Source organism: Halichoeres trimaculatus, unplaced genomic scaffold (genome assembly GCF_033239565.1).
Source record: "Halichoeres trimaculatus isolate MK-OKI-2021-1 unplaced genomic scaffold, fHalTri1.1 fHalTri1_scaffold_12, whole genome shotgun sequence".
In the NCBI taxonomy this organism is placed as follows: Eukaryota; Metazoa; Chordata; class Actinopteri; order Labriformes; family Labridae; genus Halichoeres; species Halichoeres trimaculatus.
In genome coordinates, this window is record NW_027437190.1 from 28885675 (window position 1) to 28913246 (window position 27572).

The 27572-nt window shown below is 39.1% G+C and overlaps 1 protein-coding gene across 4 annotated transcripts; it reads left to right on the plus strand.

Annotated features, from left to right (window-relative positions):
• The first annotated feature begins 3183 nt into the window (after window positions 1–3183).
• LOC141800652 (uncharacterized) lies at window positions 3184–26875 on the plus strand. 4 transcript variants are annotated; one of them, XM_074683326.1, is made up of 8 exons: window positions 3187–3918; window positions 4520–4825; window positions 6161–6251; window positions 22652–22860; window positions 22980–23980; window positions 24061–24130; window positions 24222–24396; window positions 26236–26875. In XM_074683326.1, exons 1-8 carry the CDS (start codon window positions 3528–3530, stop codon window positions 26396–26398), a joined length of 2406 nt encoding a protein of 801 aa, XP_074539427.1. In that variant the 5' UTR covers window positions 3187–3527; the 3' UTR covers window positions 26399–26875. The 4 variants fall into 4 exon arrangements, with proteins under 4 accessions (XP_074539426.1, XP_074539427.1, XP_074539428.1 ...); XM_074683327.1 differs by having other exon boundaries at window positions 22992–23980; XM_074683328.1 differs by lacking the exons at window positions 22652–22860; window positions 22980–23980; window positions 24061–24130; window positions 24222–24396; window positions 26236–26875 and adding exons at window positions 14107–14315; window positions 14541–15535; window positions 15637–15706; window positions 15848–16022; window positions 16755–17187 and having other exon boundaries at window positions 3189–3918.
• Window positions 26876–27572: the final 697 nt, after the last annotated feature.

Below are 27572 nucleotides of genomic sequence, written 5' to 3' on the forward strand. Positions count from 1 at the left end.
TATTCCCTCTGTTGCTGGGTTAGCATGGCTAGCTTGTCCATCTTATTGAAGACAGATCTTACATTCCCCAAAAGGATGAAAGGAAGGACAGGTCGATGTCGTCATTTATTAGCTCACACCTGAGAACCAGCACGTCGGCCTCAACTCCTTCTCCTCACCTTGTGGGGGACATCAGGCCTTGCACCAGTTAGCATTTACATGCTTCAGGCTGCTAACAGGTGATTTCACATGTAAACAATGTAGCCATGGTTACATGTAGGATCTCCAGACAAACACAGGAGCAAAAATAGTAAAAATATCACTGAAGGCAAAAACCAGTTTGGTGTTTATGACCAATAAATAAGCCTTACAAAGTAATGACCCACTCTAAATGCCAAAATGACAAAAAAGAGACGAAAAAATTACTAAAAACAGATAAGGAAGAGAGAGCTGCCGCAATAGGGTGGCGCCTTGCAACAATATCCATATTATTAATTATTAATATCAATATTTAGTTCTCAAAACTTGAAAAAAAAAAAAATTTGAGTGACCCTAATCAAATAAGGTGCAGGTCTTGCACCACTATATTTCTGCACAGAATGGACAAACCAGCAACACAACTTTATGTACAAGTGGCAATCTGAAAAGCACCTTTTGAACGAGAAAGAATTTGTCTTAATGGGTGTTTTTGATGGCAAACAAAAGGAGGATAACCATTGCCCATCACAGCAGTTTCTCTTCCTTGAAGGCTACTGTTGCTTCACCAGACGAGGACATTTGTGACTCATTAGTAAATGTGTTTCTTGTCACTGACAAATAAGACACAGTGCTGTTACTGAGATATACTAATAAGTATAATAAATAAAATGTTTTTCAGTCAAAGTGAACAGCTTCAGTGGTATTAAATATTCAAAGTTATGGATGAGGAAAGTCAATTTTAAAACTTCTGCACCTAAACATCTACCACTGCATTTTTACAGTAAAGCGCTGCACACACAGGAAACACGTGTGTCACTTCTTTAATCCGAGTGAAATATTTCTGCAGAGTAAAAGGGTAAAACACGATCTCTAAACGTGCCTGAGTTTAGTGTTTTCTAAGAACCGTAGGTACTTTTAGTTTGTCATTTCTTCTAGGAAGTCTGAGAGTGTGATCTGCATGTTTAGGAGTGTGATAAGCCTGCACATGTCTTTGAACCTTATCTTCACACTAAAATAGAAGCACTCATTTATACAAGGGTGTTGTTTTTATAAATGTGAGGCCATAGACCCGAAAGCAAGATGAGATAGGATTCAATAACATTTTATTTTGAAATTCAATCCTGTAAAATCATATCTGGATCCACCATGAGCAGAGAGTTAAACCTTTGCTGCAAAAATTAATGGATGGAGACATTTAGCATCATCAATAAAAATAGCATGTTATACGGACTTATGGTTACAGTTTCATAAACAAAGGTACTTTTTTTTCTTAACAATTCGCAGGGACTTCAACTTAACTTTTTTTCAGCAGTGACGATGATAGGAAGACTGATATTAGTTGTAGCAACCGTCTGCAGCAACGATCAAGAAGAACTTAAGAGACAAGGGAGCTCGGGGAGTCCCAAATACATCTGTTATCTCTAACTTTGATGGGATATTAAGATTTAACGTAGTTACAAGCAGACAGTTTAGAGAATGACAAATCTTAACTCAATGTGCAAGTGTCCCTGGTAGTCCCATCTTGTAGCAGCTAATCTACGAGCTGTTCCAGCTTTAACAATAAGCTTTATCAATAAGAAAAGTTTTGGAGCGTGGATGACCTAGTGGTTTAGGTCCCGTTCCATGAAGTTTGCCCTTGCACAGGTGGCCTAGGATCTAATCCAGCCTGTGGCTTCTTTACTGTATGTCACTTCCCACTCTTGCTCTGTTTCCTCCACTATCCATGTTCCTCTCTCCTACCCAATTAAAGGCATAAAAGCCCCAAAAATAACTTAAAAAAGGAAAGTTTTGAAAGTAAAGAGGGTGTCTGCCTCAACTCTGAATTGGGAGATGATTCCAAAAAGAGGGACCTGACAAGCACAGGCTCTATATCTCTCATACTACTTTTAAAAACTCAAGTACAACAAACAGGGTGCATTTTGAAGCATAATATAATGATTATAACAAAGTTCTGGCGAAACAATTCTGTTTTTCAACAATATCACAACTCTAATAATTGACGAACCATTAGATTAACAGTAAAATTATTCAGGAATGATGGCAATTTCTGTCACCTCTAGTGATAAAATGGTGATACCCAGATTAAACATAACTGTTTACTTCTACAATGTACATTATAGTCAACCACTTTTTTCAAAGCATGTCTGGCTTATACTGAAACGTTTTTTTTTTGTCATCTTAACTTGTGCTGTCAGAAACTGAAAACCAGTTAAGCATAGGCTACTGAAAAACAGACTCAGCGGGACAGTTAACTACATTCAAAAGCAGCATACGTACTGGATATGTACTACATTTATGAATGTAGCCCATACAAATACTGCATGCTGCTTTTGTAGCTTTTGTAGTAGGAAGTTTTGAAAACATTTCTTTGAGTTATGATGGTTCCTGACCATTAAGAGCTCTGCAGATCTCATATTTATTTATAGGGATGGGTACCTTTCACATTTGAAACGATATGGTACCGATGCCCGGTTCCTAGCTATCGGTACCGGTACTCAACGGTACCAATTTTTGGTACTTTTTTGTGTTTATGTGGTCAAAAAAAATCTATTTGTTTAATAATAGAATATAAAAATACTTGGATTTAACATATGTATTCTTCAATATATAACCCTGCAATGCTGTGTTCATGTCCAGCATGGAAAATCCCCCACTCTTCCACTTCCTCACAGTCACAAGGATGCATTTAGGTACCTAAACATGGTACCTTTTGGTTTTATCTGAATCGGTTCCCGGTACTTTTGACAGAATTCGGTCGGTACCTATAAAAGTACCTAATTTGGTACCCATCCCTATTCATTTATAGATGTTATTTCTGACAGTAACCTTCCTTTTCAACATCATGTCACACAGAAATCCTGCTCAATATAAATTGAGCATGGTGCTTCTAGTAACCTGAAGAATAAAGATATTGAATAAATTGGTGTAACCAAACCATCCACTGAGTAGACTCTTTGGAAAACAGCCATGATATTTAAACCACCAGAGGGCGCTGTTGCTGCAAAATAAACATCCACAAGCATCTGCCTTTCCAGAAGAAGTGGAAGAAGAAGACGAAGAAGAAAAGATCAGCGCCCAGTTATCGTCACGTTTACATACCAAACATTAGGTTTTACACAAGTTATCGTCACTTTTTTTTCGATTTTTGGTTGAGTAATTCCACCAAGAACATTAATTTTATCGGTGGGGAATGTGACTGCATTGCTTTTTGACGACTTTCTGTCCGCGGTGTGCGTTGAGCAGCAGCTTCTGATAGCTTAGCCACCTCGTTGCTAAGCTATCAACCTCGTTGCTAAGCTAACGTTTTCATCATAGCCTGTAAACACCCGCAAGATAGACCGACTTTCGCGATGAATTGTGCGAGAAACAGCACTTTGCACCCACAACTGCGCGAGGACGAAGCTCTCGTGGTGGAAAACGCCATCAGGCTGGCGATAGACTCGATAATAAACGTGCTGTACGGTGTCAACAGTGCCAGGACTCGTGAGTACCAGCGGATGGTGGCCGACAGGGACAAAGAGATCCAACGGCTGGAGCGCAGGTTAGGGGAGACGGAGCACGAGCTGCAGGTGTTTCGCCGACAGGGATGCGCGAGCCGGCAGGTTAAAAAGGAGCAGAGCCAGGTCACAGGACTGCAGACTTCCGATGACCCACAAGTGGTAAATGAGAGCGGGCTTGAGCCGAGCTCTATGGACACTGAGGAGACAGCAGAGCAGCAGGAGTGTGAACTGAGCTTCTCTTGTAAGTAAACATGTGAAATAAACATACTGGCAATAACAACACACCTTTCCATAAATATGAAGCTTTGAAAAAGTCATGGCATGTATTCTGTTTCCTATACATGCAAAAAACCTGGTTCAATGCATATGTCTTACTTTGTTATTGTTATAGTTTTAGATTACAAGTATGTGCTATTTATCATACATGATCAAGTCCTTGTGGATTTCCATTTATTTTCCCCAGAGTATTATTATTTGAAAAAGTAATGATGTATAAAAGTATTGATCTTGTAACATATGTCACAGATAATTCATGACTGCCAGCGATGGCACTTCTTGTAAAAACATATCAACTTTCCAGGCATCAATGTGATGAAGCAATGTAGAGTCTGTTTGAAGACGATCATTAGGGCTGTAGAAGAAAAAATATGTTTTAAAAAATTAAAGTCACTTGTATAAAACTTTTCAGTGCACTAAAACTAAACCTACTTTTAAAAGCCCCATTATTTTTACACAAAGGTTGTTTATAAAAACATTTTTGGGCATTTAGTTATAACCTTTTGATTGCAGTCATATAAGTAACCCCTCTCTGATAACACCCTGTTTTGTTATCTTCCGTGCAGTGGACCTTCTTACTCGTCCCCTCTCACACGTGTCCTCTCAAAGCCACGAGTCAGTTCTTCAATCCTCCCCCAGCAGACTGGGTCTGGACCAGGCCTGCACTTCCCACTACTCAGAGTCCTCGGGTATATCGGATGCAGCTAGGAATCAGACTACGTCTCCCAGCAGCAGCATCATGGTCAAGGAGGAGCCGTGTGACATCGACGACACTGTCTTGATCAAGTGGGAAATGAGTGAGGAGAGAATTATGGGGGCTCTGGAGAGCACAAGCAGTCTGAACCAGGACAAAGAGAGTCCCGATGGAACAAGTAAAGTCTTACATATAATACTTTTACTTAGGCCTGTCACGATAATCAATAAATCAATTAACCGAAAGATAAATAAAAACGTCCTCGGTTTGCCAGCCTCGATAAACTGACACATGCATGCATGTTTGTTTTCCTCCTCTCTTTCGACCAAAGAGGTTGAATGAGAAGATGGCTCACTACGTCTATCTTTCCTAACATCAGGGTGCATAGATTCTATAGCGGATTTAGCAGATTTATAGCGGCGTGAGCATCTGTCAAATATACAATCTTTGGCATCTTTTGCGACGGGGCTGCTCGCGCGTACACACGGAGAGAGCTGAAGCGAGCGTCCTGAGGGGTAAGGAGGAAACACACGCTAATATGAGTGATGGCACGAAAGATACGGTTCTTGAGCCGCCTGCCACAGTCCCAGTGTGGAAATATTTTGCTTTTTATCAGAATGAACAAAGAACATGAACACCAACGAGCTGATATGTCGCATTTGTTTGAAAATAGTGGCGACGAAGAAGAAGAAGGGGAGGTGCAGCGGAGCCTTGTTCTTTGACAGTCCGCTCTTACTGAGGCTTTTGGTCTGCAAAGTAAATAGAAATAAAAGCACCAAATGGTGGGCGCTCAAAGAAAGGTACATCGTCAAAGAAATGCAGCCCTTCAATACGGTTGAAAGCCAGAAATGTTAAAAATGACAGACAGTACGGATTGACTGGGAAAAATAACATGTTACAAACAATTCAGGAAATGTATAAACTCCCTTTTATTTAGGCTATAGTTTTTATTGTTTTTTTTTTGAGTTTCGTTTTTTCTTTAGAGACAGGGTCTATGTTTTATTGTTTTTGATTAGTATTAATAATTTACATTGACATGTATTTTTTTCTAAAAGAGAGTCCATTTCATTTTCACTGTATTTTTTTCTCTTTCTTGTTTGTTAAATTTATCATATTTTTTGTTTAATTTATTTTATTTAAAAGATCCTGACCTTTTAATTACAGTTAAATACTTTTAAGAAATTAAAGTGTCTTGCTTTTGATATGGTGTACTCACTTTATTATCCCATTTATCATAATTACATCAATGAAAAAATGGGGAAAAAAATCAAAATAATATTGACAATAATATCGTTTATCTGCAATAATATTTTGGAAAATTATCGTCTTGCAAAATTTGTTATTGTGACAGGCCTACTTGTACTAAGCATATTCATAAATATTTATCAAATTAAAGAGAAGATTTTTTTTTGTTTCACTGTATCATCATCTAAAAGTAAAAAGCGATCCCAATCTACATGTTTTAGCATGTCAGTTGATTGTATAAAATAACGTGCCTCTCCTGATTTCTCAGAAAAACTGGAGAACAGAGACAGAAGAAGTTTCCTGGAGAAACCTCACGCAGACTCCAGTGGACACAGTATCACTGAGGGAGAAAACCTGAGGTGAGTCGTATCATACACACAAGACAGATAAATACTTCAGGCTTCAAATCCCAGTATCAGTTTACATTTCATACAGAAAAAAAATGAAAAGAAAACACCTGTGGTTAAATTTTCTGAGACAAAATGATGAGATGTACGTCAAGGTTATTATAGTTAAAGAAAACTTACAAAAAACCAAAAACAAGAGGTGAAAAAAGATTTTCGTTAACTTAAATTAAAAATAAAAATGAGGCTTTACAACAAAAAAACCCTAAACTGTGTGATGTTCAAAAAACTAACTGAAATAAAACAAAATTATAGAATACGTGTGTTTAATTGTCATCTTTGTCAATCGATCTCATACATAAACTCAGTATTTTGGTTAGATATTGAATGTATTTTCTGCCCCGTTTCACACCAGTTGGCGCATGCGCAAATGTAAACGCGCGTCTACACTGTCTGCAAGAAGAACGTCTATGGCAGTGAAAGCTGGGAGGAAGCGGAACAGCCCAATTTGGGATTACTTTGAGTATGATAGTGTCTGTAATAGGAGCAAGTGCCTTGCTGTGAAGGGTAGTAAAGTGTGTGGAGCACTTCTCAAGGGTAAAAATCCCACCAATCTCAAGGTGCATTTGAGAAGTTCACATAAGGAGGTTAATCGTGCTTACCTTGCCAAGGTAAGGGAGAGTGGTCAGCCCGTTCCCTCTGAACAAGAAGCCAGTTCCTGGCCAGGCAGCATGATGGAGACAACCACAGGGCAGACAACACTAATGCAGAGCCTCCAGGAACACGACAAGTGGGAGGAAGCGATGGTAAATATGTTCATTGAAACAGGGATGTCAACATACCTAAGTGAGTCCATTGCCTTCAAAACACCTGGAGCTGCAAGAATCAATTGCCTTATTGAGGCTAAGATGGATACAGCGAAGCAGAAACTGAAAGAGAGCCTGCGTGAGGCGAGGAAGCTGACTCTGTGTGTAGATGGCTGGAGCAAGAGAGGATTAACAGCAGCTTTCATGGGTGTGTCGGCCTGTTTCTACCATCCCACCAGTGGCCAGGTACACCATGCTCTGCTCAACCTGCACCGAATGGAGCACCCACACACCCAGGAGTCCATTGCCCGCTGCATTGATCAGACATTAAATGCATGGGGTATAGAAGAGGACAAGGTGTTGATCATTGTGACAGACAACGGCTCCGGTATTGTCAAGGCTGTCCGGCTGCTTAGTGATAGAAGGCGAGAGCAGCAGTCAGAAGACAGTGATGGAAGACATGCTGGAGATGGGATGGATGAACTGTGGATGGGGTCTGGATCGGAGGACTCAGGGGATGAAGAAATCGGAGGCCTTGGTGAGTACATCTGATTTTGTTTGTCTTAATGATTTGTTTTTTGTATTTTGGATAAAGAATATCACAATTACTTAGAGTCAGTCCGTGTGTGAGAGAATCACAGATGGACAGTAAGCCAAGTTGTGCAGAGAGTGAAAGGGAAAGCAGGGGAAACAAAAACACGCCAGGTGCTTCTCAGTCACACTTAATATCTAAAAGTTAAAAAAAAAAACACTCCCACACTTACAGCCACATTGAAGAGGGACTGTGACACATTTACTGCAAATATAACCTGTCGTAGGTATTACGGTATGATCATGTTTATTCAGAAAACTTCCTTAACCATGGATTCACCTGTAATGAAAAGTGGCCTCTTTATTTTTCTTCTCTAAATGAAATGACCGAGGATATTTGATGATAATCTTATGATTTAATCATTATTGACATGGAAAAAACTGTGATTTGCTCAATGTCCCCATGCTATCAGTGTAACTTCCCTACATACGATACTTTCATACCCAATAAGCCCATAATATCATAATATAAGTAGTTACCTGTATAAAATCGGTCTTAAATGTTCATGACTGGTTTAAGTGACAATATTCTAACTCAAGTAGGATACACCTAGGCCTGTCACGATAACAAATTTTGCTAGACGATAATTTTCCAAAATATTGCCGATAAACAGTATTATTGACAATATTATTTTGATTTATTCCGTTTTTTTTCCCGTTCCACTTTCCATTTTTTCATTAATGTAATTATGATAAATGGGATAATAAAGTCAGTACACCATATCAAAAGCAAGAAACTTTAATTTCTTAAGAGTATTTAACTGTAATTAAAAGGTCAGGATCTTTTAAATAAAATAAATTAAACTAAAAATATAATAAATTTAACAAACAAGAAAGAGAAAAAAAAATACAATTAGAATGAAATGGACTCTGTTTTAGAAAAAAATACATGTCAATGAAAATAATTTATACTAATAAAAAAAAATAAAACATAGACCCTGTCTCTAAAGAAAAAACAAAACCCCCAAAAAACAACAATAAAAACTATAGCTTAAATAAAAGGGAGTTGTAGCATGTACTTTTTCCCAGTCAATCCGTACTGTCTGACAAACATTTTTAACATTTCTGGCTTTCAACCGTATTGAAGGGCTGCATTTCTTTGGCAATGTAGCTGTCTTTGAGCACCCACCATTTGGTGCTTTTATTTCTATTTACTTTGCAGACCAAAAGCCTCAGTAAGAGCGGATTGTCAAAGAACAAGGCTCCGCTGCACCTCCCCTTCTTCTTCTTCGTCACCACTATTTTCAAACAAATGTGACATATCAGCTCGTTGGTGTTCATGAGCTCAACCTTTGTTCATTCTGATAAAAAACAAAATATTTCCACACTGGGACTGTGGCAGGCGGCTTAAGAACTGTATTTTTCGTGTCATCACTCATATTAGCGTGTGTTTCCTCCTTACCCCTCAGGACACTCGCTTCAGCTCTCTCCGTGTGTACGCGTGAGCAGCCCCATCTTCACCCCAAAGATTGCATTTTTGACAGATGCTCACTCCGCTATAAATCCGCTAAATCGGCTATAGAACCTATCGATGTTAGGAAAGATAGACGTAGTGAGCCATCTTCTTATTCAGCCTCTTTGGTCGAAAGAGAGGAGGAAAACAAACATGCATCCACGTGTCAGTTTATTGAGGCTGGCAAACTTACCAAGGACGTTTTTATTTATCGTTTGGTTAACTGATTTATTGATTATCGTGACAGGCCTAGATACACCTGTTCAAGTGTAAATCCTATTTTAGCCAAAGTTTGAAATTAACATTAGAGGTTTAAAGTTAATTTAATTCCACTCAGTTATATATCCAGTATAAATATGAAAACCCAGACACAGATTTTAACAAATGTCATACTTTGGATAAAGGTAATTACAGCTCAAAAATTAAGAAATTAAATGTAATAAACAAGTGAGCATGCATAGATATGATCCCTGCTTTAGAACCTAGAGTGATTAAAGTAAAAAAAAGTTTTTATGAGTTTTCCATTTGATGCTGATTTAATATAATTAGCTGTTTTCTCTTTTTGCTTTGCTAAGACCTTGACCAGCCAGAAGAGGGGCGACACAGCAAGTTCCAGACAATGCCAAGCCTCACCCAAACCCTTCAGCTCATGCTCAAAGACACCATGAAACACCCAAGTGCTCAGTCAGTCATAACAAAAGCAAGAAAGCTGGTTCACAGTGTCAGGAAATCGGCAGTGGCAAATGAAGACATGATCAAAAGGTGTGGCAAAACTCTGACCCGGGATTGTAGCACATGCTGGATCAGTACTTTTGATATGCTGAAAAGACTGTTGGAGACCAGAGCTGAACTAAACCAACTACTTGAGGATTTGGGCATGGACACACTTCTCACTAGTGACTGGAGGAAGTTGGAGGATCTCGTCAAGCTGCTTGAACCATTTGCCATTAACACAGAACAACTTGAGAGTGACAGCCAGCCCCTCTCACATGTAGTGCCGTGCCTGCTCAACCTTGAGGCACACCTGCTGACGACCAATGTCGAGGAGCAGTTAGCTCAAGTGCTGCTGAATTCCTTACGAGAACGTTTCTCTGGCGTTCTTAACCCTGATTCACTACAATTTGATGCTACACCAGCAGGAGCCTGTCTCATGGATCCAAGTGTTTCACTGGTCCTTCAGTCACCAGACACCGTACCACTGAGGAGGGCAGCACAGTCCTTTGTGCTGAATCTGGCTGCTCAGTATGACCCAGCTATTGCTTCTCAGGATGATGAAAAAGCAAGTCAGAGTCCAGCTGGAGCCTCTCTTACTGTCCGTAAGAAATACAGCTACCTTGCATCCCATATGGAGGCTAATGTGTCATCCACGAATCAGCCTAATGCAACCGACAGTCTCTCCACTGAACTGGACAAGTATGTTAAGGATGTCAAACAGGGGGGTTGTAATGAGACACCTTTGCAGTTCTGGAAATCAAGAGAGTCCGTCTATCCAAAACTTGCTCCTGTGGCTTTGGATCTCATTAGTGCTCCTGCCTCTCTAGCTTTTGTGGAGCGAATCTTCTCTGTGAGTGGACTGCTGTCGTCTGGCCAGAGGAACAGAGAAACCATATCTCTGGAGCGGCATGTGTTCCTCAAGATCAACAAGAAATTGTTGCTTGACTGAGGACATCCATTCCTCTATTTCTCACTTACTATTACTCATTAACACACACAGGACACGTACAGCTTCGATAATTTGAATTTAAAAAGGCTTATTCTAGAGTAAACTGGGTTTGATTGTTAAATCAGGTTGAGCTACCTGAGACCCCTGGTTCCTACAAGGTTACATGTAGCTAATGAAAGAGGTCATTGCACGCTGTTAATTTGTACCTTTCCTGTGTCGGCTATTTTAGTTTTTAAGTTGGTCTGCATGCACTTCAGGTTAAAAAAATGCTTTTCAGATTCAGAATCTTGAACTATTTTCAAAATATAAAGCATAATTGAAAAGTAAAGAGCTTTATTCTGACTGCACGTTGTGTATGTAATGGCCTTAAGGTGGAGACAGCAGACCAGATCCCTAATCAATGTGTGGCAGAGTGAGACATCATACCCTGCTCAGGGTGTAATTACTACACTATATCTTAGTATAGGATATAGTAATTGGTTCTATTAATGATCAGAATCTGAAATAAGGAAGTTTACAGGCTGCATTTTGTGTAGACTGTTCCCATGATTATGTCTATATCTACATTTTATTTAGCATTGTTGTGATCAGGGTTTTTTGTGTGTGTGTGTTTCTGTTAATGACAGAATACATTTTTGGAAATGATATGCTTTTCTGACATTATTGTATCTCACCCTTGACAACTATTCCAAATTTTTAAAAAGACTAAAACTCATACCAAATGAATAAAAACTAAAAAAGTCAAAACAAATTATTAAAAAAAACATGAAAAACTATAACTTTTTTGCATTTTGCACTTTGAACAAATTGTTGCCAAACCTTCATTTGACTCATTTTTTTTTCATAATAAGGATGTTGATGTGTTTATTATTATTATTATTATTATTATTATTATTATTATTGTTATTATTATTATAAACAATAATTATAACCATAATAATAATAACGCCTTATTTTATGAAGAGTAATAAAAAGGGACTGACTCTGTTGGTCTTATTTCCCCTGATCGTGTGTTCCACAGTCTCAGGGCTCCGACGGCAAAGTGAAGTAAAAGAAACTCAAAACTCATCTTAAAATCAACAGAAATTCAGCCCTGCTTTGGCTGATTATACAACCTACAGGTGGATATTTTCTGTCTTGAACAGGCAGAAGAGTGAGAAGAGAAAGCACTTTTTGTTTTTGAGGGGCTCAATCAGCACTCCACAACATTTATCTCACTACGTGCTACCACTATTTTGGTTACATGCATAATCATATTCTAGGTGAAAAAACGCTGAAAATATGGTCAATTTTTCACAGTATTTTACTTTTCTCTGTCAGTACAGTTAAATACTGTCAAAGTTTATGCTTGTGAACCATTGCAATGTATTACACTATACAATATAGATATGAGTCCTTCAATTAAACTGCAATTTAAGGTTGTATCAAGTCTGACACTTCATTCACTAAGCAAGATAGATGAAAATATCAGCGCCTGGTTTTATTCATGGTTATAAAGGATGCTTTGAGTAACGTGGATTTTAATCCACATTGAACCGCCAGCAAGCGAACAGCTTCGTGACTTTACCGCCTGCTGCTGTCTCCACACACCACACACTCTCTATAAGGTAACCACTCTACTGTTATGTCCTTTGTTAAATTTGTTGTTTACTGTTATGACTTTTTCCCATCAGTGTTTCAGGACTGTTAGGGTCATATTCATAGTTTTCACATTGTAAACACCATGTTGCAGTTAGCCAGCATAGAGATGTTTTTACGCTACATTAGCTAGCTTGCTTCTCTTTATCTCCTAAGGGGATTTATTTTAGATTTCTGTTACACTACATCATTTGTCATGTTAGTTTATTTTTCATATTTTCATATTTTCATAGTAATGTTTGTGAATTCCCTGCTTAAGCATGTACAAACTAAGCACAAGAAGCTAGCTTGCTTGCTAATTCTTATGTTACTTTATCGTTTTATGTGCACTCTGTAATTGTCTATGGTAAGATTAGTTGCTCGTTGGTTTCTTAAAGTGTATTGAATTAATATAAATTGTTATAAATTATTTAATTTCATCATCTTTTCAGTCCCTTGAGGAAAGAACAACCTCTTGAATTTAGTCTTTATTTAACCCAAACAGTGTATTTTGCTTATTGAAATCATGGACAACTTGTGTGATGAATTCCCACATTTATTTTGTCAAGTTTGATGATTTCTGCTTTCACCCGCACCAAGTCAAAAGGACAGGGCATCTACTTCTGTAACATTTTATTAAAGATCTGTGGGAAGAAGATACACAAAAAACTATGATCATTCGCTGACACAAGGCATCACTACTTCATTCATTATCCATTATCTCATTATTCAGTTTAAACAACCCACATATTTGTCTTCTTAAACATTTGAAGGTTGGCATGCTTCTATTGAGTACTGCTCAAAAAAACTTCAAATAACTTTAAATGCCTTTTTAGTCCAGCTGAAAGACATCTGCTTTAGAAAAGTCGGTATCGCTTTATGTTACGGTCCTGTAATAAGCATTAAAAAACCTTTGTAAGTACTTATAAGATGCTTATTCACATTATTATTTGTTTATAAGACTATATAACTGCTAAATAAGTGTTTAATAAAGTCATTGTTAGGGTTAGGCGTGAGGCCCCACAGGTTAGGTTTAGGCATGGGGACCTGAATGGTTAGGTTTAGGGGAAGGGCTGGGGAAGGGCTCATGAGAGACAAAAGCAGAAGACAAAAAACAAAGAGGGTTAGGTTCCATACACCTTCTAGGTTAAGTTGTAATGTATTAACTATTACAATGACCTTATTAAACACTTACTAAGCCGTTATATAGTCTTATAAACAAATAATAATGTTAATAAGCATTTTATTAGTACTTACAAAGGTCTTATTAATGCTTATTACAGGATCTTAATATAAAGTGGTATCGGAAAGTCTTAAGTGTTTGGTTCCTGTTACCACTGCCTGTAGAAACAGGAACTGAAATTGTTGAGGGAGACTAAATACTACAACAGCAATCAGATGAGCAGTTAAACTCTGATCAACTGAACTTAGTACAAAAAGAAAGGCAGTTTGTATTTGGTAGATTCTATATTTGTTGTAAAAACCCATCTTGGAAATAAATCTTAAACTGTTGGAAAGCCTGTTTGTTTCTCTTTTAAATGGAGCTACATTTGTAAGAAACATGCATTTCAGGGATGAGCAGCAGAGCTGAGTATATGGGTTGCCAAATGTTCTCTACTAATGCCGAATCCCTGAACTATATCAAGCTTTTTAGCCATACAATTCTGTATATGTCATCTGTTGGATGATTATTTACTAAGTCTCTGATAACTCTCCCCAATGTGTGTTCCTGTGTTTCAGATTCGAACCATCGATTGGCGATGAAATCAAAGCCATCATCCTCCAGGTGCTACCCAGCCTGTCCGAGGAAACTCAGAGACGGATTATTTCTACGCTTCAGGCCTTGGGTGTGGAATCAAAAGAGGATCTGAAGTATGTGGAGCCAGAAGACATCAGAAACGTCTTACCCACTACACAGCAGAGGAAGCTTCTGGAAGCTTTCAAGAAAGGTATTTTTTAGCTCACTGCTATTTCTAATTTTCATCAAAGCTAGAAAATTTGGTCAGCTTCTCTTTTAACTCTCAGCTCATTTTAGAAATGTAACCACAGTCAATCTGGGTAAACAAATCACCAAACTAACCTTTAATCTCATGTGTGAATAAACACATTTTGAATTTGTGAAGGATGAGTATGGTGAAGAAGCTGATTTTGAGTTTGTTTTTTAAATATTTCAGAAGCTGCAACAGTCACACTGCATCGCCAGTCCCCGGCAGTTGAGCCAAGTCTGTCTTCGCTCTCAAGTCCGTCGCCTTGTTTCTCCCCACCCTCAGTGCCCAGCTTCTTACAAGAAGTGACACCTTCTACTTCTGAAGTGGCAACCCCTTCAAACATCATTCCCGTTTCATGGCCACAACGTTTTAAAGTCCCTTGGCACAAAATGCCACACGGGGTGATGTCAGCCATTGCCAACGAGAAGAGACCTGCTCCTGATATGCGGCGCATGATGATAAGAATCCTTGTGGATGAAATTAGGAAATATGACGCTAATCCCAGAAGCAAAGATTACTACAACATCTGTAGAGACTTAGTGAAGCAGTATCCCAGTAGTTTTGCCGATATGACATCAAAAGGTACCATTATTGGCTGTGGTTTCACTTCATTATTCACTCAAGTGAAAAGAAGAATAAAGTATTTCAACGAGAGATCACTGAAACACCACAGATCATCAAAACAGTTTGGTCAGTTTCATAGGTCTGATGATTCCTACAACTGCGCACGCTTTCAGCCGGGTCTTCCCCCTGAAGAAACTGACGAGACGCTGGAGCAGAAGCGACAACAGTTGCAGAGCATCTACAAACACGAAGGTGTTCACGGTGGCGAAAGAGCTGAGGTGATAAACCTCATGAAAACAACATTCTGCCTCCAGCGAAACCATATCAACAAGAGTCCAACGGCTTCCTTTGAGGATCTGAGGATCCAGTGGCCTTTCCTGTTCACTGAGAGAGGTATCTTCTGCCACTTTGTGCAACTGACTGGCATAAATGTGCTGCGTGCCTTGGAGGAATCCATCGAAGAATCAGGACAAGTGATGGAGAAGTATTTAAGGACAAAAGTTAAGCACAGAGCTCAGGGTGCAGTCCCCAGGAATGGAGAGCTGACTTTCCGCATCACCCGTCTTCTGTTGGCTTACTATGAAGAGAAAACAGAGGGACTGATACTCTTTGCTGATGTGAGTTTTTTCACCATTGTTTGAGGTCTTCTATTCACATAACATGCACAATTGTGAACAGAATGTGAGCCTCTTTTAAGTAACTTTGTCTGGTTTTGCAGCTGTGTGCCACTGCAGCTGATGTTGAAGACACCCTGACCCTTCCAGCCAGCCCGAGACTCATCCTGCTGAGTAAGAACCACATTAACACACATGCGTCACAACGCAGAATGTTGTTTGTTTCTTTCTTACTCATCTTTTTCATAATCTGTTCTCATGATGATTTTACTCTGTCATGACTTTGTTAAATCCTAATTTTGATGTCCACATCAGAGCGTCGGGATGAAGTCACAGTTGGACGATGGATGATCAGCATTGAAGGCCAAGTAATCCTTGAAGGCAGCCAGCCAAGTTTCACATCAGGGCTAGCTGCACTTTTTGCCACTTACTACGTGTTCGACCTGCAATATGAAGAGGAAGCTGCAAAGACATTGGAGTTTGTTCAAAGGTAAACCATCTGTAAATACCAGACACAATTAAGCTGCGTTTCCACCAAGCAGACCGGTTCGGTTCGTCTTGGTACGGCGTTCCTTTTGTGGCGTTTCCACTGACTTATCCCGGGACAGATCCCCAAATAACCTAGACGAGCCGTCCCACTTTTTGGGACCCTTTCGTATGGCTGCCAGACTGAACCAATCCGCTCTTGGAAGGTGGAGCAACAACACTGCAGACTGTTGATAGGTCAAAAGAATTGCCCCTTACCGTGTGACATCTGCTGCATTTCTCCTGGCGGCGCACAGTCTTCTCTGAAACAAAGCTTGATTGCACTTTGTATCAAAGAGCTACATGTCAATCACAGAGAGGACGAAATGCTGCATGTCTTCCATTGTTGCTCTTTGTTTACAGTGTTGGGTTTTTCTTTTTCGTTGGATTTATTAGCGAGGTAAACTGTGTTGCGCTGCTACAGCGTCACGCTATTGTTTAGCAGCTGTGTCTTTCGGCATCCGGCTTACACGCCGCCCACCATGAGAGGGCACAGTTTGCTGTGGAAACGCAAACAGGATCAGGCTTAACTGTACCAAACCGTGCCAAACCGTACTGAATCCAACTGGACTGCTTGGTGGAAACGCGGCTTTAGATTCGACCTTGAGCTACATATGTAACACAAGAGTATTAAGTGTTTAAAATCTTTCCTTACAACAGCCAACTTTGAAATTTTTTTTTTCTTTGTTTTTCCTAGACACCTCGTTGGAATCACTTCTGAGACTGGATCAAAGGCGGACCACATCAAGGCGCTGTCTAAGAAGCCGGTTCAGAAGAAGTCAGAAACCAAGAATCCCCATTTGGCCTCTCATATAGAAAATCTCCTAGACTTGGAGTTGGGCTCTGAGTAGTCACATCAAATCTGTACCCCAGCAAGAGGCACCAACCTTACAGTCAGCTGTTTGTGTTGATGCTACAGTTAAGAGTTTGTTCTGTCACCCAGTTCCTATTGCAAGTCTTATTGTACAGTTCATTGATTCTACAAATCTTTTTAGTCGATTTTATTTATTTTTGTTTATTGTATTTAACTTGAATTTCCTTCTAAGTTGAAAGCAGATGAATATCACATGTTACTGTCTCCTCATAGTTCAAGGAGAAATTATTCAGGATAAATGAGGACAGATTTTAAAGCAGAGCTTGTTTTGGTTAAGGCTTATTGTTTCAATGGTTTGTATTGGTTTGAATTGTATTTAATAAATGGTTCACATTGTAAGGCTCTTTTTTTTCCTAACATTTTTTATGCCAGTATTTCCAAGGAATTTTGTTTTGAAATTCCCGTTGAAGATAATGCACTTTTTTATTTTTAACACTCCTTTAAATGTTTTTAGATGAAGAAATAGTAGGAACACTAAAATGAGTATTGAAAAACAAAACAAAAAACAATATGACACTGAAATGCTTATCTACCTTGGCTGAGAGGTTTAGTCGTCATCTCTCACTGGTTCAATCCCAGCTTCTGCTGAAGTGTTCTTGAACAAGACACTGGATCCCAAATGCAGGGTGTCCACGGGGTCTTAAAAAGTATTAAAAGTTGATAAATCAATTTTGGGAAAATTAAGGCCCTTAAAAAGTATTAAAAAGTCTTAATTGTGGTTTTATGCGGTATTAAATTTTATAGGTATTCAAGCTTTGACTCCAGAAATATCCATGAATATTATTTCCTCCTTGCCACTGTCCCCTGATTGGGACATCAAACATTCGGTCAATAGAATTATAAAATAGAATAGAATAGAATTACTTTACTCAGAGTCAGTAGAAAAATACAAAAGTTTAAAAGAATAAAATAAATTAAATACATAAAAAATTTCAGTTACAATGAGATACAACAAAAAAGATTGTGAGAGGTATATACACCATATATAAATCAACATCACGACTAGTTTTAAAAAGAGAAATTAAATACAACAATAAAGCAAATTACATAATCTCAGGCCCATGTCCTAAATTTTGATAATAATAAGATAATTTCTTGTTCTTTTGGGGGGAGTTGGCCTTGAATAAGTCTTGTTACTTTTTGTGGGAGTGCCGATAAACCTGCCTTTAGTTTCATTTATTCTTTCAAGCCTTATTCCTTCCCAGCTTACATAATTTCTAGAAAAATGCAAACTACAACTGTTAAAATTGGGTTGCCAACAATAACTCAAAGTTGCGATGAAGTCTTTTAACTTTTTGAAAGGTTGTTTAAAAAGTCTTAAAAAGGTGTTGAAATTAACCTCAGGATTTTAGCGTATACCCTGCAAATGGCTCTCACTGTTGGTCAGAGGTGTGTGGATGGGTATGAATGTGTCAGATAAAAACTGATTGTAACTGCAAAAGAACTCTCCACCATCGTATAGAGCATGCTTTATTTTCAGCGAAGCAGCTGCTTGTATCTTTTGGGTAAAATACATTTTTTGGCCCTACGGTGACTCAAAATGCTTAAATACACCTGTATGCCTTTACTGTACAGTAAACTAGCGATGTGACGTTCATTACGATTCATTCAAAACAAACAAATCATCTAGGTGAATGAACTGAACTGAATCACTTACTGAAAAGATTTATTTCTCACCCAAGCCCGCCCTCCGTCCCCCTTTTATGTCAGTTATCCGTGATGACTAAACCCAAAGGATTAAGTCAGTCTGTGCCGCTCAAGCCTACCCCTACCATTTCCTCTCATGTCTAAAGGAAGTAGTAAATATTAAATTGAACATTTAAATATCTCCAGCTTATATAAAACTTAATTTTACTCAGCTGACTGTTTTAACATTCCACTGTGATTGTGAGTGACTGAGTCTTGCATTTCCAAACTCAGTCAGTCGTTCAGTGAGTGTACTGAACTCCGACTCAAATCACTCACTGACTGTCGTTGAGTGAAAGAACTGCAGCTCCAACAGAATCACTTATTGACGGTTTTACAGTAACTGAACATACTGAATGGCAGTTCTGCATCCAAATCTCTCCCCTCCTCTCAGTCACACAGTCAGTAAGTGATTTGTGAACTGAGGGCAATAAACAGAACAGTCAGGGAAATTATCGTTTCAGAAGCTTTCAGTAAGCAAAATGTAGCTTTATCCTAAATTCTCAGCTCATTGGCTTATTATTCACCACCAGCTGCTCTCAGTGTGTTTGTGAGCAGAACTTGAAATTCTGATCGGCAGGCAGAGCTGTGGAGAGTGAACGAATCTCTTGAATGAATCACTGTATTGAACTGATTCCTATGAATCAGTTCACTGAAAAGAGCTGCTTTTCCCATTACAGTCTACGCTGTATACGCATGCCCAGCGAGTAAGTGGGTAAGAACATATTTTTAGTTCGTCATGTCAGATGTGTCAGCAAGCATAGAGCTACATGGTGCGCATGCATGTTGGGTGAGCGGAAATTCACATCTGCATTTTATAAGCTGTTAAACAATAGCCACGTTTACATAAGGAGTTTTTCGTCTTTCTGAATGGAATTTTTCTGAATGACTTTTCCAAAAACAATAGTATACATGGAAAGGAATATTCCAATCTCTGGTCTACACGCGCCGCTTTAATTAAACAGAGTAGTCAATGGGGCATGCGCAGAAAAACTTAAACATCACGAGATTTATCAAAGCTGGAGGACGACAGTTTGTTTATCACGGTGTTGCAATACTCCGTATTGGGAGTTTGTCGTCCGTCCAATCTTGAAATTATGTTCATTTCTTTCAAAGATTGGATCAAAAACAAACTTTCCGCAGCAGTCCAGTGCTGACAGCTCGCCGCCATTTTTAAAGTTGAGGAATGTCTCTAGTTGCATCCTACGTCATATCTGAGCATGCGCTGAAAGAACGCACCCTGACAGCTTTCCGTTTGAGTGGATACATGATACCTCAATCAGTTTGGGGAAAGGAGTATTCCACCCCTGTGAAACCAATGAAATGTCCATTCGGATTGGCACTTTTCTTTCAGAATGAGATGTATACAAAGGTTAAATTCTTCCCATTTGAGCAAATAAACCAAATGCAAGCAGAATATTTGGGTCCATGTAAACGTGGCTACTGATACGTTATATATATTTGCTCTTGATACAATGATAAAAAAACAGGGGTTTTCCTCTAAACATACAAATTAACCTAACAGTACCAAGCAGATGTAAACATACTGGTAGACCCATGCGTATTACACATAAACAGCAGTTACTTTGCTCTGGATCACCAGCGTCTCCTTAAATTTTTGTTCCTGTTGTCCATACAACAAAGAGGAAACTGAGTTATAAAAAACATTTTCTTTGGACGGCATTTTGAAAATCTCCATTCACAGTGACTCCAGACTCTGTTCAAAAGGTATCTACAAGGCTACAGCCTGCTTGGGTTTGGACAAGAATACAGTGGAATACAGTAGAATAAAACCTGATAGATCAAAATATAATGCCCTCTATTGTCGATGTATGTGTAAAATGAAGATATAAAAGCTGAAACTGTATACTGACTTAAAAGAACAAAGAATCAAACGTATCACGTGTCAAAAAGTACCAAACATCTTAATTTGAGCTACAGGTATCTTTCCAGATCAAGATAATTATGCAATATAGCACAAAATGGGATATTATGTTATTATATGGTCGTACACTAGGGGAACTAACAGGCCATCCAGGATTATGACTCAATTAATTTAGATTGTATAATTATCCGTTGCAACAAAAAAAGATACACAACACAGTTGATATGTTAATGCAGCAGCCATTCTTCATAGTAACTTTCTTTTTATGCTTAAAGTGTATTATGAGCTGTGTTTTCAACAGTTTTTAGTGCAGGGCCAAACTTATTTCAGGGTAGATTATTTCTGGACTGTGATATTATTAATGTGAGGCTGCATTTGTGAAAAAACAAATACTTGTTTCACAGTCCCTGCTCTCTCTGGTCACAAACAGGGTCACCTTTTTTTATATCTTCAAGCAGAAATACCTCAGATGTCACTATCGTCTCTCTGGGGGAGAACTCCCAGAGTTAAACACAGATTTATTTGTTACTTAATAGACAACATTGTACACAGGCCCTATAATATCAGAAAATTAAGTTTTTGGTCTATCAAAATCCTGACATTTTGACCGTTTCTCACCTTTCAACCCCTCAGGAACAAGAAAAAGAACATTCCAATGTCAGAGCTCCCGGAGGAGGTCCAGAGAGTGAAGCGGGCAGCCTGGAGAGCAGCTTCAAGGCGCTATTATGCCCGAAAAGTAGCCCGTCAGCAGGCAAATCCCTTACGCTCGCTGCCTTTCCCCCACATCCCCAACTCCCATTACGCACCATCCATCTCTTACACTGAAAAGAGGAGGAAGAAGCTGATAGCAGAGTTACCTGCAGAGTCTCAGACACACCAGAGGGAGGCGTGGAGGGCTGCATCCAGGAGGTACTACGCTCGAAAAATGGCTCGCCTCCAACCTGACCCCTCACAGTTCCTGCTGCAGAGCATGGAGCCTCCTGATGAGACACTGGACCCTGACAGAGGAGGATCTCATACCAACAGTGAAGGAATAATGTGCAGGTGATAGACTTTGATTGTGAAACACTTCAAACTGCACATTTAAAGAGTTGTTTCATTGTGTAACGAGATGCTGAACACTGGGCTGTACGAATGTCTACATTTCTTCTGTTTGTACCAATGAGGTCTGTGTCATGTTGTGTGCTATGGTGTGAATACTTTGCTGAAACTGTTCTTTGTCATGTTTAAACTCTGTCTTATTTCTCTCCGTTTTTCCTCCTCTTCTTTATTTGAAACCTTTCTGCTACAATCTGTCATGTTTCAGGAAATACTAAATGTGTTACTCATCAGCACCCCCCTGAGTCCAATGTGTGCAGCTACAACCGAGGCATTTATTATTGTCCCTTTCAGAGCTCTTCATCCTCCTGTTTGTATCTTTTTCTTTGATACATGTAAATAAATAAAGGTTTGGATTATTTAAACCATACAACTGTAGTATTATTTTCTGTTGTAAAGAAAAGGAATGTTTTTCATTTCTCGACGAAGATGTGATTGAATCAAAAGTACCAGGAACTCCTGTTCCAGAAACCTCTCCAAGGAACCGAATGGTTCCTGTAACCCACTGTTTTCTGCTTAAATAATGCCATAACCTCTCCACCTCTTTCCTGCTTGTATGTGTGCACACAGATACTGATATTTATATGTATATTTAAGACCCACTCTTTATGTAAATGATTAACAGGGACTTTTCAAAAGACCTTTTCAAACAACTGGTTCCTGCTATTGAAATGCACAAAGTTCTCTTAGAGGTTTCTAGTTCCTGGGGCCGTTTTTGCTGTTGAAAAGTTCCTTGTGTCAGCAGGAAAAGTTTTGATTCCAAAATTAAAAATATAAAAAAAAAAATTTTTGAAAGTCTGAACATGTAAAGTGATTTAAAAAAGTCACAATGAGCTGAAATTATAACTATTTCAAAACAAACATTGCAGGATGACAAATGACAAGATGTCTTATTTTTTAATTTTTATTTAAAATCGTTTCATGTTAAATAAAATCAGATACAGTAACAGTCAGAAGAGAACAGAGTTAATGCTTCAAAGCAACCATGTGTATATTTGTGTGCTGTATGTCTGTTGACTCTCCCCCATGTGTGTGTGTTTCTGTGTTTCAGAAGTGTCTTGTCCATCTGTGATGAAATTAAAGCCATCATCTTCTGGGCCTTACCCAACCTGTCCGAGGACACTCAGAGTCAGATTATTTCTTCACTTCAAAGTGTGGGTGTGAAATCAAAAGAGGATCTGATGTATGTGGAGCCAGAAGACATCAACAACCTCTTACCTGCCACACAGCAGAGGAAACTCCTGAAAGCATTCAAGAAGGGTATTTATTATCCAAAGCTACAGTATTTAGTTATTTTTGAATGAACATATTTGAATTTGTGAAGGATGAGTATGGCGAAGAAGCTGATTGTCAGTTTGGTGTGTATCTAAATATTTCAGGAGCTGCAACAGTCACACTGCATCACCAGTCCCCGGCAGTTGAGCCAAGTCGGTCTTCCCTCTCCAGTCCATCGCCTTGTTTCTCCCCATCTTCAGTGTGCAGCCTCTCACAAGAAGCGACACCTTCGACCTCTGAAGTGGCAACCCCTTCAGTTATCATTCCCATTACATGGCCAGAACATTTTAAAGTCCCTTGGCACAAAATGCCAGAGGGGGTGACGTCAGCCATTGCCAACAGGAAGAGACCTGCTCCTGAAATGCGGCGCATAATGGTTAGAGTCCTTGTGGATGAAATGAGGAAATATGACACTAATCCAAAACGCAAAGAATGCTTTGTCATCTGTCGAGATTTAGTGAAGCAGTACCCCAGTAGTTTTGCTGATATGACACCAGCAGGTACCATTATTGGCTGTGGTTTCACTTCATTACTCACTCAAGTGAAAAGAAGAATCGAGAACATAAACCGAGGGAAATTTGTGGAACGCAACAGACAAACAAAAAAACAGTCCGGTCGGGAGCGTAAGTCTGCTGATTCTTACGGGTGCAAGCATTTTCAGCCTGGTCTTCCCCCTGAAGAAACTGACAAGACGGTGGAGCAGAAGCGACAACAGTTGCAAAACATCTACAAACAGGAAGGTGTTCAAGGTGGTGAAAGGGCTGAGGTGATAAAACTCATGAAAATAACATTCTGCCTCCAGCGAAATCATATTAACAAGAGTCCAACGGCTTCCTTTGAGGATCTGAGGATCCAGTGGCCTTTCCTGTTCACTGAGAAAGGTATCTTCTGCCACTTTGAGTCCCTGACTGATGTTAACCTGCTGCGTGCCCTGGAGGAATCCATCGAAGAATCAGGACAAGTGATGGAGAAGTATTTAAGGACAAAAGTTAAGCACAGAGCTCAGGGTGCAGTCCCCAGGAATGGAGAGCTGACTTTCCGCATCACCCGTCTTCTCCTGGCCTACTTTGATGAGAATACAGAGGATCTAATACTCTCCACTGATGTGAGTTTTTTCACCACTCTGTATAAAAAGCTTTGCACAGTATGTGAGCCTCATTTAAGTAACTTTGTCTGGTTTTGCAGCTGTGTGCTTCTGCAGCTGATGTTGAAGACACCCTGACCCTTCCAGCCAGCCCGCGACTCATCCTGCTGAGTAAGATCCACATAAGCACACATGAATCATAAAGCATGATAGTTTTACTGTGTCATAGATGAGTTCTGACTAATTTTGCTGTCTACATCAGAGCCTCGTGATGAAGTCACAGTTGGACGATGGATGATCAGCATTGAAGGCCAAGTAATCCTTGAAAGCAGCCAGCCAAGTTTCACATCAGGGCTCGCTGCACTTTTTGCCACTTACTATGTGTTCAACTTGCAATACCAAGAGGAAGCTTCAAAGACACTGGAGTTTGTTCAAAGGTAACTACTGTTCACTGTTAGTTGATATCTCTCTAAACTGTGTAATTTCAGATAATTCTAATAGAAGCCAAGTTAATTTTTAATTAGCTGTAAACACTTGTTTTTTTTTTTTAAACTTTCTTTACTTCTTGAAAATCACTCACATCAACTCAAATGTTGTCGTAAAACTAGGGACTCTCACTTTTTATGCAGACTGGAACCAGTACGAGTACTGAGTACCGATACAACTAGTACTTTCGATACATAAAATTTCAATTAACAGTAACAGATTATTTTGATCAAAGACAGCACAATCACTCTTCCATTAAGTAAAAAAAAACACAATCAGCTCTCTCTGAGTTAAGAATTTTTTTAATAAATATTACAAAAAAATAGATTAAAAGTGCACAGTAAAACTAGCAATCATCAGAGTTAAAGTATTTTCTGAACTAAAGTGCAAAATAAAACTGTTTAACTGTTAACTCTCCCTGGTTCATTCATGTTGTCTGAAAAAGGACCTGATGCATATTTTCCGTGGTGTTAAACCGCAGCAATTAGCAGCAACTAGTGGCGAGGAGGACTTGCTTGGCGTAAGATTTTCTTGCCTAGAGTATCTGCTGCTGGTATCTGCAGCCTTCATGAGCACCGATCAAGCGGCAACCTCCGGTCTGGGAATATGAGACAATGCAGAAGTGCTGAAATCTGCTGTTTCTGGAGTGTTCGCTTGAGGCTGGCTCCAGGAGTAGTGGAAGTCACATACACACTGAGCCAAAAAAAGCCATTTTCAAATTAATTAACCTTTTTCAAAAAACGTCTCCTGTCTGAGTCGCTAATTCTACTACCGGCTCCCACTGTGTGGGGTGTGAATTTTTTTCTAACGCCGCCGTTCAGAGGATATTAAGATCGCGAGCTCCCCAATCAGAGGCACAGCTGAGGGTCACGTGGCAGCCGGCTCCCTATGGCTGTAGGCGAGGCCCTTGCCACTACCAATATGGCCGCTATAGCCAATGTGCTTCATTTTCCATTTCAGAAACAGACGGGTGACGTTGGCGAGACTACGTCCATGTTTTATACAGTCTATGGTACCGATACCTTGAAAAAAGGTTGGTATCGGCCCAATACCGATACCTGGTATTGGTACTCGCCCATCCCTACTTATAATAGGTGTGTCCAGTTGATTTAGGGAAACTATGAATGCTTTTTTAATATTAAGATAGTTTGTCAGTGTTATTAACTGTGTAAACATCAGCAAACTCTGCTTCTTCTCAAATGTTCCCCATTAGGAGGTGATAAAGGGAAAATATGTCAGTTTTTTTTCAATTAGCAGAATCCATATCTGGATTTTATCAGTATTGCTTTACATATTCATACGATCTTGACCTGCAAACAACATTTTTTTTCCCCCAAACATACTTCTGTTGCTGCTTTCCAAGCAATAATTGTGCATGTATTATTCATTTTCTGCTCCATTTTGTTACTTTCACCTAGTCACGTGTCCTCTAATGTGTTTTTTTTGTACTCTGGATGTTCATGAAGCACATTTTCACATCATGACAGATACATCAGAGTTCAGAGTTGTTGAGTTTCTGCAGAATGTACTGAGCTATGGCTTTACACAAGTGGCCTTTGTACATCCAAATGTAGTGAAGTGAGACCTTACTAGATATACTTTTTTTCTGTGTGTGTTAAAGAGCAAATTTCAGTGACATAATTGATACATCGTAAGGTGAAAGTTGGAGGACTTGTGAAAATGGACCTCAGCCACAATTGGACCTGGGTCTGGCTTACTGGAACTCACTGGTCTGGAAGTGTAAAATGATCTTGTCTTTAAATATGTTTTCTTTGTTATGTCCATCTTAGACGCTTCGTTGGTATAAATCCTGAGAAAGGGTCAAAGGCCAACCACCAGAGGGTGCTGTCGAAGAGGACGGGGAAGCTGGTTCAGAAGAAGGCAGAGATTGTGAGTCCTCCTGTGGCCTCTCTCATCAAAAACCTCATGGACTCTGAGCGGGGCTATATGTAGCCCCTGTCCAACCTGACCCCTCACAGTTCCTGCTGCAGAGCATGGAGGGACCTGGAGAAACACTGGACCCTGACAGAGGAGGATCTCACAGTGATGCTGAAAACAGTCAAAGAGTTTTTCTATTGTGTAACATGCTGTGTACAGTGCATACATTTTTCTTGTGTGGTCCAAAGATTATGACATTTGCCTTGTTTGATGTTGCCAAAATAGTTTCCTCCAACCGTCCGTTCACCTCACAGGAAACAACATCAGTGTATCCACTGTGGCTCGTATTCCTCAGTGTTTCCTCCTTCTTTTCATGTAGTTTATCTGTTACACTGCCTTCGATGTTCAAACAGCACGCTCCCTGTGAATGAAGACTGATCGAAGACATGCTGAGGTGCTATATACTATTGTTGTTACGCTTTAGCGCCCCTATAGCCCGTTAAATGTAACTACAATCAAAGCGTCTGTCTGTCACATAAGAGCTGATTTATCCCCTTTTTTAGAAAAAAAAAACTAACCCTTAGAGTTTTAACATTTTTTTATTAAAAGTTTTTTTTTGTTTTATTTCATTAAACCTGTTAATAACAGTTGAATCATTTATTTTTGCAACTGTAGTATTTTTTTTTTTATGATATAAGGTAGAGGTTTTACTTTTATTCTTCTTATTATTTTTTTTATTGAGCATTCATTTTTTAATCAGCAAGAAAAATGTTTTCAAAACATGGAAATGTTAAAAAATAAAATATCTTCATCTGTCCCAAATGTGTGTGTTTGTGCGTGTATTTTGTTGTTACTCCTGCAGCAGGACACCACTGAGAAAAGAGACCTTGGATAAACAAAAAATAAATAACACTTTCAAAATATAAATAAATGACCCTGGAGTAATAAAATTGTGCGTCTTTACAAAGCAAACAGAATGTAGAATGAGAGACAGACACAATATTTTTTTTTTTTTTTCAATTTTTATTGAAAGTATTTTTACAAAGAGCTGAATCAGGCACAGTTACATATAGTCTTGCTTGTTACCATATACTACAGTAAAGCGATCGCTGAAATTACCAAATAAAGAGTCCTTTATTTAAAAATTAGAGGGAGTATGGGAATTTTATAGAGATTAGCAACCCAATGCATTTTAACTGGTAACTGGTATTAGTCTGATTTGCACACACTCCTCTTCGCTTCTCTTTCT